The sequence below is a fragment of the Artemia franciscana genome, chromosome 5 (assembly GCF_032884065.1).
Source record: "Artemia franciscana chromosome 5, ASM3288406v1, whole genome shotgun sequence".
Lineage (NCBI taxonomy): Eukaryota > Metazoa > Arthropoda > Branchiopoda > Anostraca > Artemiidae > Artemia > Artemia franciscana.
In genome coordinates this window covers 24,580,911-24,597,884 of record NC_088867.1, presented here as the reverse complement: position 1 = coordinate 24,597,884, position 16,974 = coordinate 24,580,911, and the positions used below count along the sequence as shown (strand labels likewise).

Here is a 16,974-nt window from a genome sequence, read left to right as displayed (position 1 = left end):
CAAGAAGGACTCTTTTCCAATGCTGCTAATTTCCGAAATTCTTGACAGTTTGGGAGGTTGTTCTGTATTCTCTAATTTGGATTCCATTTGCGGATATTGGCAAGTATTGGTGGACGAAGATTCACGAGATGTTACTGCTTTTTCGGCTCCAGGATTCGAAACATATCGATACAAGAAAATTCCACAAGGGATATGCTCAGCTCCAGCTCATTTTTCTCGTGTCGCAAATAGGCTAATGGCTTTGCTTCTCCCGAAAATGTCAAAACTTATTTTGATGACACCCTAGTTGCTTCTAAAAGGGATCGTGAGCATCTAGCTACTTTGAAAAGGGTCCTCAATGTTTTCAGGAAAGCTAATATTAGGCTTAAACCTCAAAAATGTGAATTTTTGAAATCCGATATTATTTTCTTGGGTCACAAAATCTCTCAAAATGGAGTTCAGCTTGATCCTGGTAAAATAAAATCGATTGCAAATCTTCCATATCCTCGAAATGTTAACGAAATAAAATCTTGCTTAGGTCTCTTTAGCTATTTTAGGAAATTTATTCCAAATTTCTCTGGCATTGCAAGTCCGCTGAATGCACTTACTAAAAAAAATACACCTTTTAGTTTTGGCCAACAACAAATAGAAGCTTTCGAACAACTACGGTCTAAACTCATTAAAGAACCAATTCTTGGATTACCTGATTTAAGTCCGGATTCCGAACCTTTCCAAGTTCATACCGATGCTAGCGATTTTACATGTGGCGCATTTCTAACACAAATTCAAAATGGGTCAGAAAAAGTTCTTCAATATATTTCTCGTAATTTCAATGATGCTGAAAAGAAGCATTCTGTCACACAAAAGGAATGTCTAGCTGTTATGTTTGCTGTAAGATCTTTATGCCAGTATTTATTGAGAAAATCATTTGTTATAGTATCGGATCACAAACCTCTTCAGTATTTATTACAAAAGACGGATCATACAGGCAAATGGGCTCGATTTCAGTTAGAATTGTTAGGCTATGACTTTTCTGTAAAATACATCAAAGCTGAGAAAAATTGTGTTGCGGACGCATTATCTCGGTTGCCAGTCAACCCTTATCCAGAAAATTTAGCCACGGAATTTGCTTATGCGGTTGGGACAAATGGGAATAATCATGATATGCAGGCAGGATACCAAACCCCAAATTCCTCACATGTTATCACTAGAAGCGGAAAATCAACCGACCATCCTGTCCAAATTTATGAGTCTCATAATGAAGGAAAATTGTCTGGGAAATCTGTGGGTCCGAAAGGAGAAATTATCACGTCGTCTAAACCTTCTAATTTTATTGGAAATCAAATTTCAAGGGATAATGAGGACATTTTCCACGGTAAAATCAGAGAGCATAAACAGAAGGATCCCTTTTGCATGGCCATTAGCAATTATATAAAATTTGCCAAAGGTATGCCTCCAGACGCTGCTAGAATTGTAATAAAAGAAATTGACAATTTTGTAATTGATGAAGACTTAGATTTTTTGTGTCATGTCACTATCCCCTCATAGAGATATAAAAGCTCCGATGTTTGCATACTACCTATAGTTCCTCAGTCTTTGATCAAATCTATTCTTGAAATATACCATGATTCTTCTATAGGTGGTCATTTTGGGTTCTTGAAAACTTATATTTGCATTCGCGAGAGATTCTATTTCAGAAATATGTATGCAATTATCAAAAAGTACGTTCAAAGTTGTCTAGTTTGCTGTCAACGCAAAGGGCTTAATTATACTCCAAAAAGCCCATTGGGTAGTTTACCTGAAGTTAGTCGACCATTAGAGTTGGTTGTAATTGATTTATTAGGTCCATTTCCAGAATTGGTAAATGCAGGAAATAAATGGATTTTGGTAATATCTGATGCTTTTTCCAAGCATGTGACGCTATGCTTGGTGCACCATTGAATATATGATATTCAATGGTGCATTAATACTGCTTATCATGAGAGTTTGAAAGATAATCCACATTTGATAATGTTTCTCCGAGAGCCAAGGTTTCCTTTCAAAGATATTACGAGTAGTTGCATATTCTATAACGTTGAATCTAACTACAAGTCCGAAATGCTAGCACGTCAGAAATTATCTTATGATTCCGTAAAAACAAATTTAGAAAGTGCCAAACTAAAACAAAAGGAAAATTATGATCGGAATGCAAAAGATATTCGATTCAATGTAGGAGATTTAGTTTTGTTGCATGTGCCTCCAGTAGCCAGGCACAATAAGCTCGATAGAATCAGATGGCTTGGGCCATATCGTGTCATTCGTTTAATGGGAAATGGGATAAATTTTGAAATTCGTAGAGTTGCTGATGGAAAAACAGAAATCATTCATCCTAATAGGCTTAAACTATATGTAGCTTCTCAGCCATGGGACCACCTAACTACTAAACAATTTGACAGGATTAAAACTGACAAACCTAGGAAAGAAGTAACTTGGACAGATGATCAAGGTTATAACCTCACTTCTTCAAACACAAATATTTTGACTACCCCTATCCTGACTAATTCTATAACTGCACCTTTATTGGATTCCCCTAATCCTAATATACAGACTCCTATTTTACCTGTTATCAACTTTTTACCGCCTAGCGATCGAAGAATTACTTTTACAGAGACGATTGACAATGAAAATTCTATTGGTACCCCTGACACCAGTACGCAACCTCTTACGCCTTTACCTAGAACTCCTAGATTTCCAATACCCGACAATCTTCGTGACGGTAACTATTCTGATCAACCCAGTCGTTTTGTGTGGACACCCCCACAACAACGTCCAATGTCGCTTCCCCCTAGACTCGAAAGTCAAGACTCAAGCCTCACGCCAGGTATATTGAAACAAAGTATTTCCATTGGTTTCGAAGAAAGGTTAATGTGGGATGATTATTTAGGACCTGAATATCCAGATTCTTCGCCTCTAACAGATAGTCATGCTTTTGAACCAAAGCAACTATCCGTTCCAGTAAAATGTTCATCTCCAATGGCAAAAGCCGAGGTAGATAAACCCCCCCCCCTAGAGCTTTTATCGGTGGTCAAATTAGCGATGAAAATTACACGCGTCCGGCCGAATCGCTTGATTCTGAATTGCCGGATCAATTGAATTTTTCTGAAGAGAATGAAACTGATGACTCAAATCTTAGCTTGCGTAGTAACGTTTCAAATCGAACAGTTATTGAGACACCTGTTTCTGGGCCGCCAGTTGTCGATATTTTTCAAGGGCAAGGTGAAGTTTCTTCGAGTTCGGTCGCTCCACAAATTTCGGCAGACAAGGTATCTGAATCGGAACCCCCTGTCGATTTGTTTGCTCCAATTGAATCTTTAATTCGGGATCGAGCAGGATCTTTTCCCCAATCTTCGCAGGTACGGGCGAAAAAACTGTGGGATCGGTCAAAAGTAATTTGTGAGGAAAATTTGCAACTTTTTGACGAGGCAACGCAATTTCGTAAACGTAGTGCAACAGAAACCGAATGTGAACTTACACCATCGAGGCCAAATAAGGTTTTGAGGCGATCAGTTAGGGATATAAGGCCAGTTACAAGACTTAATTACGGTCGACTAGTAGGTCTATAAATTGAAAGAAAATTCTTTACAATATGACAGGGCATAATTTTAGATTTTATCTTTTGCTCCATTAGTTTTGCATGCTGCAAGATACAAATTTATTATTTAACTTTTGTTTTGCATGATACATAATCTTAAGATCGGAAACGATGAAAATTAAGCAATTTCGTTTTAGCATGCTTGCCATAAGCAGGAAAACTGCAGAGGAGAATAGAAAAATTAAGGAAGAGATTGAGAAATGAATAAGGGAAAGCGAAGTATTAAAAGAAAAGCTAGAGGCAGAGCAAATAAGAAGTCGCCTCTTGGAGGAAGATTTGGAAAAAAACGCGATATGAGTTAAATGATACAAGAAGAACACTATCAGAACTGGTTGAAGCAGAAGAGGAGATCAGAAAAATTGAAGAGACACAAAAGAAATTAAAAGAAGAAGAAGAACAACAAAGAAAAAAGAAAGGGAGAAGATTAGAGCATTTGAGTTTTGGATAAAGACATTATTAACTGTGTGTCTAAAATTCTACTTACCATTTATTAGTTTCTTTTTTTTTCTTTTTTTTTTGGACACATATGAATATGAAGATCCTTAATCAGGATACAATACACTAATTATTGAGTTCTTTGAATAGGTCACATATGGTAATAGTTTGGTTACCATTCTTTGATTAACCAAATAAGAAAATTTAATGAGAAGAATTTTGAAGTTTGCATTTGAAGGTGCCTCAATGTGAACTTTACAAAAGTTTCGACGATTTTATTTTATTTATTTATAGTTTCCTCTAAACAATTTTTTTTTTGAAAACTAGAATGAAATACCAAGTAGTCATTTTTTTTTTCAGGATGACTTCTTACACTGCATATCTAACGGATCGTATATGATGACAAGCAAGCCCAATTCTCAGGTTTTAGATTGCTTTGTAAAATCACCGCTTAGAATGTTGCGGATTTTAAATGTGTCTAAGATTTAAATGTCTTCTAAAGATTTTCAAAAAATATTTTTTTCGGTTCAGGATAGAATAGAGTATGTTGTAGAAACTCGCCAAGACGCACACTTTGAAATCAATCTTGCTCCTCACTAATTGCATTTTTCATTGGTATAACTTTTACAATTTTTATTTGGATTTTCATACGGAGTTATAGAAAAGTTAGACGCATTAACGGAAATGTCTCCGAATTGCAATATTTAAGTCTAACCACAGAGGAAAGGCGAGCGGTTAGAGAATATTGTTCTTAGGTAGGAGTATTAGACGGGAATCTGATATAAACCGCAAATAATATGATAAATGAAAGCTCCACATTTTTCTTTTGTTTTATTTTCAAGAAAATTAATTAGTAGAATTCAACTAAACAGTGAGAAAGTAGTGATAGAAATGGTTCTTGGAAGTTCAGCTTGATTACAACGTTTCAGATAGTGCATGCACTAAATGAAGTCAAGCTAGGTCTAGGACATTTAATTGTTCCATATGAAGGACTTCTGGAAGTCACTTCTTCAACTTGAACCATAGCAGGAGAATTTTCGTTCGACTTCTCCAAAGAAATTTCGGTTACAACCAGGAAGTATATAGGCCATCTCCAGAGATATGAAGCCGAACGTTGGCAACCCAAGATTCCGAAAAATGTTTCAAATACCCAGCAGTTGGCCAGCTATAAATTGAAAGAGAATTTCGCAATTCGTTATGGCTATGAAAATCAAGAAATACTTTCGCTAGCTGATAAATTAGAAACTGAAGTTAAAAGTCTTATTACGTTGCTTTCCAGTAAGAATAGAAATCGTTGAAGGTGACCTATTACAATATGCTCGGCTTCATATCTCTGGAGATGGCCTATATACTTCTTGGTTGTAACAAGGATTTGAATTTGTCAAATTTGTGTAACGGTTTGGCGAACATGACATTAACGAAAAATAAAATAGATCAAGCTGTGGATTCTATTTTGAGGAAAGCTAAGGATGAGCATCAAAAGAGAGCTTCATATTTGGGACTATCAATGTTGTACTTCCAAGTTAGTGACATTGACAGCTCAAAGAAGTACTGTTTAATGTATATGGATGGGAAAGAAACTGTAGAAGGCTTAGCTCAATGGCTTTACATGGCTGGAACAGCAGCTGCACTAGGAATGGGAATAGAGGCGTTTGAAAAGTATATTAAGTGTTTTCACTGGGATCCCACAAAGAAGGAAATCATTGTAAAAGAGTCTCCAGCAAAATCGAGATATAAAAATGCATCGGTTGCTAGTGAAAACGAGCTGTATGAAGAAGATGAACATGAAAAAAGCATCCATTTTGAGCCCACCCTTCCCCTACCTGATAAAATAGAGGTGAGAACAGGAGAAGAAGAGGAAGTGTCGTATTTCGTCCTCAAAGCTAAATTGTTTCGAAGGGCCAAGGTGAAGAATGACAAAGGTGTTGAAGTAGGCGAATGGAAGGAGAGGGGATTGGGAGAGATGAAAGTACTTAGACCCAGATTAACAGGGAAATGCAGGCTTTTGATGCGACGGGAGCAAGTGCATACGGTATGCTTGAATCATGGAATTACGAAAGAGATGAAATTAATAACAAAAATGATAAGAAGAGTGTTATATGGGTGACCAGAGATTTTAGTGAAGTCCATGAAGGGACCCAGGAAACACTGTTTCTTAGATTCAAGACACCTGAGCTGTTGAACAACTTTCTTGATGCAATCAATAAGGCCTTGGAAGAAGCGGATCCTCCGAATGAAGCTGAGGAACTAGGGGTTGCAAAAAAAGTTGAAGAGCCAAAAAAGGACGATAATATTGAAATTGTGTACGAGTATAAGCCAACGGAAGAAGAGAGGAAGCATGCAACTGAGCTGCAACTCCCTGCCTCTTTTCAATTACAAAAATAAACCTCCCTGTCCTGGTTGTATTGGCTGCAAAACTGATGACCAGCTTTTAGATGTGGAAAGTTAGATAAAAGCTTGTTCTAAAAAGTTTTTTTTTTGCTAAGTCTTCCGAAATAAACATCCCTTAGTCAGAAATTAAAAATAAGATTAAAAAGAATAGATTTAATTTATTTCTAACAATAATCAGATCACAGTAAATAACATTTCCATTGAAGTTTCGGTTTCAAACGTCACTTTCATTAGTTTTAACTCTCGTAAATTGTCCTGTTTGTTTATCATACTCATAAGTAACTTTGGACAATCCACCCTCGTCTTCTCCTTCGTCTTGCTCGTCATTTCGCTCAAATTGTTTTGAATGTCTGCCTGAGATCAGCGTCTCCTGTTCAGGCTGAGGGTCATTTAGATAAAATGAACCTTCACAGTCAAGAGGGGAAATAGGCTTGGACGGATGCAAGATTCCAGAATTAACATTCTCAATAGCCTTCCGTAACTGCAATAAAGTGTTTTAGGTTAAAAAATTAGTCAGCTGCCCATTGAGTCTAATTTCAGATCATAAAAACCGTCGTGTACATTTTTGAAAGAAGGATTTTTAGATTCACCCATTGTAAAATTCCTATCCAACAGTACATGAACTGAAATTTAAAATTCTTCATTTTAAGGTTCGGATTAATTTTGTAGCACGAAGGTATTCCATAATTTTGCTCATTCTCTGTAAAGAACACTATAATAATACACACAAAAAATAAACTGTTGTTAATAAGAAATATGACTCCACTGGCTTTAATTGATGATTTATTCTGAGCCAAGGTTTTTTTCTTTTTAGCAGTTGCTTTATACTTAATTCTTTATTCTTGCTGATTTTTTGCTTACTTTATGCTTACAATCTATGTTTTGATTTGTATATTTATCAGATGCTGACATATGTTTCTTGTATGTTTATTTTTATGCATTTTTATTTATTTTGTCTTGTTTTCCAACAATTTATTCTTATTATATTTTATCTCTGATTTGGACGCAATCTTACTGTCATTATTAGGCTAGGGTTCACGCCACTGAGTTGAGATTAAGTAAAAACAAAAATTTAAAAGTAGTAAAAAAGGCAAAAAGTAAAATGGGAAATTTTTTTCAAAAAGCCTCGATGAAAGTGTTCTGTAGCGCACGAGGAAAGACTTACGAAATTACAAAAATACAAAGCTTTAACAAAAAGAAAAAACTGTAGAGGAAAAAACAATTAGGATATGGCCAATAAAAAGCAAAATTAGAAACTGAGGATTGGGGGAAATTTTTCTTTAGACAAAATGTGGTGTGAATCTATTTCAGAAACCATGAAAGTGGTTGGGGTGAGTCAAATGCTTAAAATTCTACAATAAGGACAAGATTTTCCTAATCCTGGGAAACGAGAAAAATGGATGAACTAGAATAACAGATTTACCAGTCGTAGCAGTTTCTATCAGTAGCTTCTTTTACTTGTTATATAGCTTTATTTCTGCTCATTGTGTGTTTAATATTGCTCTTCAATTTTAACTTATCTTTGTGGAAGACGTTTTCTCATATATTTGGGGCGTGTCCAGAAGATGCTTTAAGCGAAAACCCAATACAAAATCCTATTAGATATCCAACGTGATAGTCCGAAAGCTAATGTACAGAATGCGCAGCTTCTTCTCCAAACCATAGCAAATATAATGATTTGCATATATATAATTAGCGTTAAACTGCATACTAAGTGATGTTTTCATGTTTAACCTAGCAAAGTAGTAAATTTGTTTTAAATTTACCCTTTTCACTATGTCCCAGCTTTCTCTTAATGTCAATTTTGGCATTATTTGGTATTATGTGCCCACTGTTATCGATAAATAGTTACAAAATACCTAAAACCAGCAAAACTGCAAAGCTTTTGTCTATATGCTAAGGCTATACAGCCTACAGGCGCATGAGACGGGGGAAGGGATTGGAAAATAGATAGAATATAAACTACAATGCTACTAAATGAACTCATGTTGTTTTGTATTTAATGAAGTAAAACTTTGCTTCTAATCATCTAGCTCAGAAGAGGGCATTGAGAAGACTTTGAATGAGGGACGAAAGATAACTGTAATTATCCATGCCAAATTGTTATTCTTGATTCTTTCTTTCAAAGATTCTTTGTCCTTTTTAAATCTGTGTAGATTTTTATAAGAAGCATCAACTATGATTTGAGGAAAGATGTGATTAAGGATTCTCAGATGATTTTCTGTAGTAGTTTAAAAGAAAAATAAACTATAAGTCCGAAATTTATTAAATAGTTTCCTTTCTTTTAAAAATCAAGCGCAAAATCCTTCACTTTCAATGGATTTTTAGTTAGCTAAATTTGTTGGGCTATCCAACCAATTATCCTAGTCTGAATGAAAAATCCAATGAAAATCCAGCAACATATCTAAGATCAAATAAGAACGTGGAGCTTTCGGACAGGCCCTTGATAAAGGCTGGTATATTTCAATAGCAACCGAAGCATTAAAAAAAGAACAAATTGATTACAATATAGAATATATACATAAAAAACTAATGTTTTACACTGAATCAAAATAAAAGTATTTAAAGTTGATTGATTTTCAACCTACTCGTAAAAGTAAGTAATTGAGTTTAAGAAAAAGGGGAAAAACAGACCTGAAAAGAAGTATAATGTCGTCGTTTAGAGCTTTTATCAACACAAATAGAAAATTTTGTATTTTTCCAAGCAGAATAGTCTCAGATACGTCTTAATTTTTTTGGTTTTCCCCAGGGGCCGTCATATCGTATTAATGGTAGTAGAATAGCAAGAGAAGACTCACTCTTCTCTTGGCAGCAAAAGAGATGATACTGCTGCACAGTGACAGTTTCTTGCCATTTTACAGCAAGAACTAACCGTTTGGTAAAAATAGAGATAAAAAGGCTATCGAGTGACAGTTGGAAAATTGCCAATCAGCTTAGAAGCGTGTGGATGACTAATTCTATTACTTCTTATTTTCAGAGGAACCGGACGATGACCCTAGACCCTACCAAACGATGATGCATTTTTCACTGAAACACTTTGTTGTCCTTAAAAAATTAATGGTTAATACAAACTGTTTATCCAATATCGTTAACAGCTATACAGCATTGCATGGTTGGTCCCCAGCTATTAAGTGAACTCACTCTCTTACTCCTCCAGACTTATTGTTTTGCTTTTGATGTTTCCTTGATATCGGACACTATAGAATTAGTCGTTGCTCAAAAGTAAGTCATGAATTAAGTCATGCATTTGGAAAAAATACGGTTGTTTGGCAAGGAAATACTTGTCACTGCAGCTTTGTGGTAAGCTTAGGACCCAATTTAGTGAAATTTTGAGTAAAAATAGTAAAACATTATTACCTGGATTATCTTTACATACAAGACACTATAATTTTTGAAGAAAAAGTGTATGAGATTTTCAAGGGATCATATTGATCTTTATAAAAAATAGAAGCCATTTTTAACTAACCATTGACTACTATAGCCGGTAAACATACAGGAATGCAGCGCTACGTGATAATGCCTTTGTTGATGGTGAAATATTTAGCAGCGTGTCTGGTAATGTGGATTACAAGATGTATTCTGATGCGTAGTAAAAATAGGATAAATTAAATTTTTGTCAAACAGTTTTTGGTAACGAACTGGAAGTTAGAAGCGACTTGGCTCAATTGAAATCGAAACTCTAAAAAACGAACCCATTCAAGGCTACGAACCTGATAAATTTTGCTAGTTTTTCGTAAAAGGGGGAAATGCCCCCTAAAAGTCAAAGAATTTTAATGAAAAATGCACCGTCTGACTCAGCAGATCACAGAGTCCTGTAATGGAGACTCTAAACTCATAGCTGCAAAAATAGGGAACTTTGTGAAATCACGGATTTTTGTTTTTTCGTTTTTATACTTTTTTTATTTGTTTGTTTTCGTGTTTTTCCCAGGGGGGATTATATCAAACAAATGGTTCTAAAAATAGTGAGAGGGCTCATTTAAAGGGAAATCAAAAAATTCATTTTGATGAAAACTGGTACTATAATTCTAAAAGTCGTAACCAATTCAAACCAAGTACTTTGTACTGGTAAAACCAAAAGTCAAACCAAGTACTTTGTTTTTAATCGATCTTTCGTTTATGCTGACAGCAAGGCAATCAAACTCTAGCTTTTTGGAACGTTGGCACTCTAAGCTCTAACACTCGATCAGGTCACCTTGAGGGTGCAGTAAGAACCCTCAGTCCTGTAAAATTGAAATAGCAGCTCCACCTGAAGCTAGGTTGAGTGGGTTTGGTTCAATGTACGTTGATAATTATAAAGTATTCTTCAATAAAAATAGTAGAGAGGGTAAGCAGGTGTTACCTTGGACATTATTAAACAAGCAAAGAAGGCGATGCTTCAGTTTGTATCTAAGAACAAAAGAATGCTTAAGGCTTGATTTGCAAGGTTTAAATCTACACTGACAGTTATTGCTGTTAATACTCCCACAAATGAATCTGATGATGCTTTTAAAATGGTTTTCTCCAATATATAAATGATCTAATCAATACACTACCTAAGGATCAGGTTCTAATTGTGCATGGCGATTTTAATGCTAAAGTGAGTGGTGACTATAGCTATGCACCTGATGTGCTGGGCTGGCATGGTCTGAGTGCTATTGATGAAACTGGAATTTACTTCGACAATAAAAGTGCTAGTCACGTCCTAAAAGTCATAATTATTGGTGGGTCACCGTGCCCCCATTGAGATCTCCATAATTTTGTGGTGGAGATAGATTATCCAAGCACAAACTAGTTTTTTCCATTTCCAAACTGAAGTTAAAGGGGTTGGCGAAGTAAAAAAGGCAACTAAGGCATTTTATGTTCAAAGTCTTTGCGACACAAATTTCTGACAAGCTTACTGTGTTAGTCTTACCTGTGATGGTGTAGTTTGTGCTGAGTATGGATGAAGAAATTATTCGGCTTGTGAAAAAGAAAATGGTGAATCAGTATTAGGGACGTAGGTGCACCAACAGTATTACTGTGGCACATAATATGGTCCAATTTACAACTATTGTGGAGAGCCCTACTGTAGCGGTTCTAAGCTCATATCTGCAAAAATATGCAACTCTGTGTAATCAAAAATACATATTTTTCCGTTTTTTCTGTTGTTTTTTTTTTTTTTGTTTGTTTTACCAAGGGGGATTGTATCGAAACAATGGTCATAAAAATTGCAAAAGGGCTCATTTAAATGGAAATTATAATGCCCTTTTAAGTGACCAAAATATTTAAGGGCAACTACCCCTTCCCCTATTTTTCCCAAAAGTCTGATCAAGATCTTGAAATAGCTATTTTGTTCAGTATAGATGAAAGGTACAATAACTATGTCTTTCGAAATTACATGACCTCTTAAAACCATCGTAAGAAGGGCCACAAGTTATGAGATTTACCCATTGTTTGCATATGTATTTGTCATAGGGAAGTATACCAACATTTTCATGGGGGCGGGGAGAGATTTTATGCGGATGGATTATCTACGGGGGGAATTTCCCATGGAGATGGAAGTTTCGAGGGTTGAACTTTCCAGGGGAGATTTTACACGGTGGGAATTTTTTTAAATTTGCATTCGAAATTCGTCTTGTTTGTTCTTAATTTCTCATTGGTGACTCCATTTACATGTCAAGATGTTTTAGGAGAATTGTCTGGGGAGAAATTTTCAGCGAAGTTAGAATTCTCGCGCGGGGGGCTTCCCATGAGAAAAATTTTCCATGGGGGAACTATCACCAGGTGAAATTATTCATGAGGAAATTTTCTGCGGAAGAAAATTTTCATTGCGAGGGGGGGGGGGGGGTTGTGATTTTCGAGAAAAATTTTCCACAAACAGGGGATTTCCCAATGACCTTTCAAAGGATTTGAAATAGATAATAACAAGTCTTTCTTCGAATTAAAGTATACTAAGCAGTATTTTTCGGGCGTTTTCGTAAGCAAGAGATAGTTTGCAGCGAGAATGGAACCCTCTTAGATACAAAATAATATCTGTTTGCTTTAAGTTTCAATGTCGCTCTATATTTTCATTTAAAAGAAAATTTGCTTTTATTTACTCTGTCAAAAAGATTCCATTTCCAATAACTGTGGTTAACAGCTTGTAGTAGAACCACTTTTTTATACCATCTTTTTAGGTAGATTTTATATTGATGCTGCTGGAGGGAAGTGAAAAGAAAAAATATTTTATTCTTTAATTCATTTAAACTGTTCTTACGTCAGGAAGAGCAACAACTCCAATTAGACGACCCACAGCAGTAACGTAGGCATAATTAACACCCATCATGCTGAAAAGGGCATGAACTTTCATCAGTGAAGTTCTCTCAACGAGCTGAAAAGGTGCTGGATCAATATGACATTGAGCAAGATCGCATGATTTTTCCATTTCGGCTTCCTCCCACAATGATTGTTCTTCCAATGACATGTCAATAACTCTTGCTTTTGGCTAAAAACAAAATGTTTAATCGTTAGGGTTCTATTGAAAAACGGAGTCCAACTACAATAAAATTGCATTCTAGACTGGATAGTCAAAATATCAAAAATTGTAGCAGATGAGTGTGACTTTTGTCTGCAGTGACTTTTCATTATTATCAATCATATATTTCTGAATATTAGAAGTAAAATAAATTCAAGGGTGGCCTATGGCAGGAAGAAGGAGTGGGCTGAGAAACAGTAAGGATTATTTAGCGCCCTCTCCCTCTTCAGAGACAAAAAAGGTGTAAAAATGTAGGTTTCTCTAGTAGTAGATAAAAATATAACATTTGTACGATTTTCTTTTTCAAAGTTTACCCCTCTGGAAAAAGTTTTTCAGGCCAGCTACCCCTTTTTCCTTGAATTATTACGAGTATCTTCTTCTATCAAACAGTTTATCATCACGAAGTGCAAGTAAAGAGTGACCCAAGCTGAGAGTCATCAGTAAAAGTAACGAATTTTGATATCAAAGCACGCATCAAAGGTCTGCAATAAATCGTCTGCTGAGAGCGGTTTTGCTGAATATAATAGTTTTTGTCAAAAATGAGTTACCAACTCTATCTTATGCAAAAAAAAAATTTCTTGAGTGGTCTAATTAACATTGTTGTAAGACGTCTCTATCTGTCTGTGTTTTGCAATCCTCCTTTGCCGAATTACATATTGTATTAAGTGGTTTTGCCGAATCGCTTTCGCACGGTCTGTTTTGCCGAAAGCTGCTGATTTGCTGAAAGCGACCTTGGAGAAATAAAAATCGGATCTTTCTTATTTTGGTGAGCAAGATATTTATTTAATCATGAAACCCGATAAAATGAAAATGTCTATTTTCCAAGGCATTTTTGACACAGACAAGTAAGAATTAAGTATTCTGAGACACGTTTGTGCAGCAGTATGAATTGTAATTTGCTTGAAATGTTACAATGGGAATGTTACATGGTCAGATTCATGTGTTCCTAAAATCGCAATCAAATAATTATCTAGACTATGCACGACATCCTGAGGAAGCATTCGCACGTCCAGAGTACAACAATGAAGTATTCTGAGCCTGGCCACTCCATAATTCAGCAGGTCGATGTTGTTCCCAGCGTCATTGAAGGGTCTTTGAAGCACAAGAAAGTCGTTTCGCTACTAGAATTGACAAAAAGCTTTTGAATGTTTGGCCCCGTGACCCGTTTGTCATTATTCAAATGACCAAGCAGAAGTTTTTGATCACGCCAAAATGTCCACGTGCTATGAGTATAACTTAACGCCATTTTCAAAGGTGAAGTTTAATCAATGACTATACAAAATGGTGCTCTATAAAACTTCGTTTACAGGAGCTACTCCTTCTGTAGCGCTGATTGCACCAGAAACTAGCCCAAAGAGACCATTGCCCAATCAGCAGTGATTGTTGTGGAAATGTTGCTTCCTCCTGTACCTTCTGGCACAGCAGTTTCGTACCAAACAGCAAAAATTAAAGACGTAGAATCACTTTACCATTTCATGCCAACAATATATGCGGCATATGTATAAAATCTTATTAGAGTTTACAAGAGAGCTTGGTACCCAGGACTTCAGCTGAAATCAAAGACTGACTCAAAGCAGCATCTTCCTCCAGATGTTAAAACTTGAAATTCTAAGGAGCGTCTTGCTAAGTGAGACCTCTCGCAGATATTTTACTACGTTTTATTGTAAAACTACAGTTAATTGTCGAAATTAAAACTTGTCTATCAGATGAAATACGTTAAGCCGAAAGTTTTATTTCTAATTCACGCTGAGCCAAATCCGTTTTGCCATATCTTACCTGTGTTCCTGAATTTTAGTGTGTTTTGACGAAGCTGATATTCATTCTGTTTTATCTCAGGAACGGCTCACCTAAGGCCAATGAAAATAAGCACAACAATATATGAAATATGTCTTCTTAATTTAAAAACCAAAATCAGTGCTCTAGTGATAGCCGATTCTGAGATAGAAATGCTAAAATCTTCAAACTCATTTTTCTCGGAATTTTGGAAAATTAGATTTGGCAAAACTTCTCTTAGCAGACAAAATTATTAAAATTCATTAAGTTTAAGGTCACCCTTCAACTGTTTTAAGCATACTAGAATTTGAAGAAAAAGGCAATCATCGCTAAATAAAAGTGTTCAGCTGATCAAGCTGCCCAGGGCAGCGGAGCTGTGGGAGTCATGGCCATTTTTTTAGGTGACTACATTAGTCGTTATGCAGTTCAAAAAAATTTTTAGGCGAAGAAGGTAGTCAAGTTTAAGTTTGTTTCAGAAGCGGCCAATCCTAGGCGTGGTCCTGCTGTAGATAGAGGTAGCCCGATATAGCACTTGATTAAATTTATTGATGGACATTTCGCTCTGAACAATAAAAATGACAAAAAATATGTCTCCAGAGGTAGAAGACCCATGTAGTAAGACGAGTGAGGTCTTGTTTAAACGCCTGAACATGGATAAGGTATTTTCTATCTTATTTAAACTATGGAAAATTTTCAGTTTCCCTAAAAATTCCAAGCCTGGAACTAAGTTGGGAAAAATTAACTAAGCCGTAATTAAGTAAAATAAGAAGTCAAGTCCCAACTTGGTGAGAAAACAAGCTAAGTACTCTAACGATACACGCCTTGTTTTTTTTACAATTTATCTTTGTTAAAGAATAAAACTAAAGAAAAGTTTTTAGCCTTTTTTACTGAAGGTTATAGAAGATTTTACCCTCTTTACTTTTTAGCACATATTTCTAGCGATCTGCACTACTCGAGGAGAAGGGGCATTACTCTTCTTCGGTGTTCCTTGACTATGGTCATTTAGAATCCCTTATAAGGCAAGTACTATAGTTCTATAACACCTATTCAAGATGCATGCAACTTAAATATCATAGTGTTTTATCATGATTCTACATTTGCTGAATCAAGGGAAAATAGGAAAAAGAAACACCGTAGCTCAGAGTGACTTAATTCGCTATTTAGACGTATAGGATGAAACTCCCGAGACCCCCCCCCCTTCCGAAAACAATGCTTTAACGCCAATATAATCAGTTTTTGTGACCAAGAAAAGCTAAGCCGATCTAGGGGGAGTTTTGGAACTAACTGTAATCCAGACATTATTTGTCGTGTTCGTAAATTATCAGTAGCCTATTACGCTAAACTAATTGCACGTAGTTTTGACATTTTTTTTCTAAGTTGGGCAACTTTAAAATATACATTCACTAGAACACTGGAATATATTACCAGCTGGACCTTCTTTCTGGGCCTTCTCCCAAAGATCGTTGGCCCACGAGGTCGACCACTTATAACGTCAATTGGGTATCCATCAAAGAATGACTGTTGGCGAGAGAGTTGTTCTACCGGTTCATTCCCGTTTGCTGCCACAGGCAATATAGGATCTGAAGCTAGTGAGGAGTCAAGCGGTAACTCTGTTTGTGGGGTTTCTTTCGCAGCACGCGAAGCAAAGTTTGGTGGCTGGTCTTCATTTTTCTCTGTTTCGGGAGAAGCGCCGTTACCAAGCAAGCTTCCTTCATTTTTCGTGCTAAATAAAAACAATACAGTCAAAGAGCTGCCAAAAATTTAAAACATGTAGCTTTATTTTTGATGCCAGAGATAAATACAGTCTTTACATACTATATGTAGCCCAGGGACGCGTCCAAAAATCGAGTCATGGTGAGAGGACTGAAACCCAAAATTTGTCTGGATTGTGGTCCAAAGAACCAAGTTAGGGCATCCTTAGGGCCTGTCAGGTAAGGCCCGACTTCCCTTGACGCACTAACTGTAAGACAGTTGACAAGAGTGTGGATTTGCCACTGAGCTGCGCAAAAGAAAATAAAATACGACAAACCAGGACAAAGGCTCCCATATTTCTGACACTTGAAGGAGGGGCATTTTTGTGGTGGGAAAAGGAGAAAAAGACAGTCTTGGGCCACTTTTTTCTGTTTTCTTCCCAGGGGAGGTCCTTAGGACACATAGTATAAGGAGACCGTGATCCATGATGTCCTCTCCCTCCTTATCTGCAAATTTTATCCCAGGTGGGAAAACAGGTTAAGACACCATAAAGCAAAGTAACGACGATTTCAAATTAAATAAATTAAAGTAGTGAATGTTT

General features: G+C 36.2%; 2 protein-coding genes across 3 annotated transcripts in view; one reads left to right on the top strand and one right to left on the bottom strand.

Moving 5' to 3' along the window:
• Positions 1-6,581, top strand: part of LOC136027145 (E3 SUMO-protein ligase RanBP2-like) — a 46,816-nt gene extending 40,235 nt beyond the window's left edge. The window contains exon 2 of the mRNA XM_065704123.1: positions 3,748-6,581. Within this exon, the coding sequence (XP_065560195.1) occupies positions 5,361-6,152 (792 nt within the window). The 5' untranslated portion in view covers positions 3,748-5,360 and the 3' untranslated portion in view covers positions 6,153-6,581. The remainder of the gene's footprint in view (positions 1-3,747) is intronic.
• The window catches only part of LOC136027143 (chloride channel protein 2-like), a 78,525-nt gene continuing 68,125 nt past the window's right edge, over positions 6,575-16,974 (bottom strand). For both annotated transcript variants that reach the window (XM_065704112.1, XM_065704111.1), the window contains exons 15-17: positions 16,107-16,404; positions 12,651-12,878; positions 6,575-6,917 (exon numbers count right to left, since the gene is read on the bottom strand). In XM_065704112.1, the coding sequence (XP_065560184.1) occupies positions 6,651-6,917; positions 12,651-12,878; positions 16,107-16,404 (793 nt within the window). In that variant the 3' untranslated portion in view covers positions 6,575-6,650. The remainder of the gene's footprint in view (positions 6,918-12,650; positions 12,879-16,106; positions 16,405-16,974) is intronic.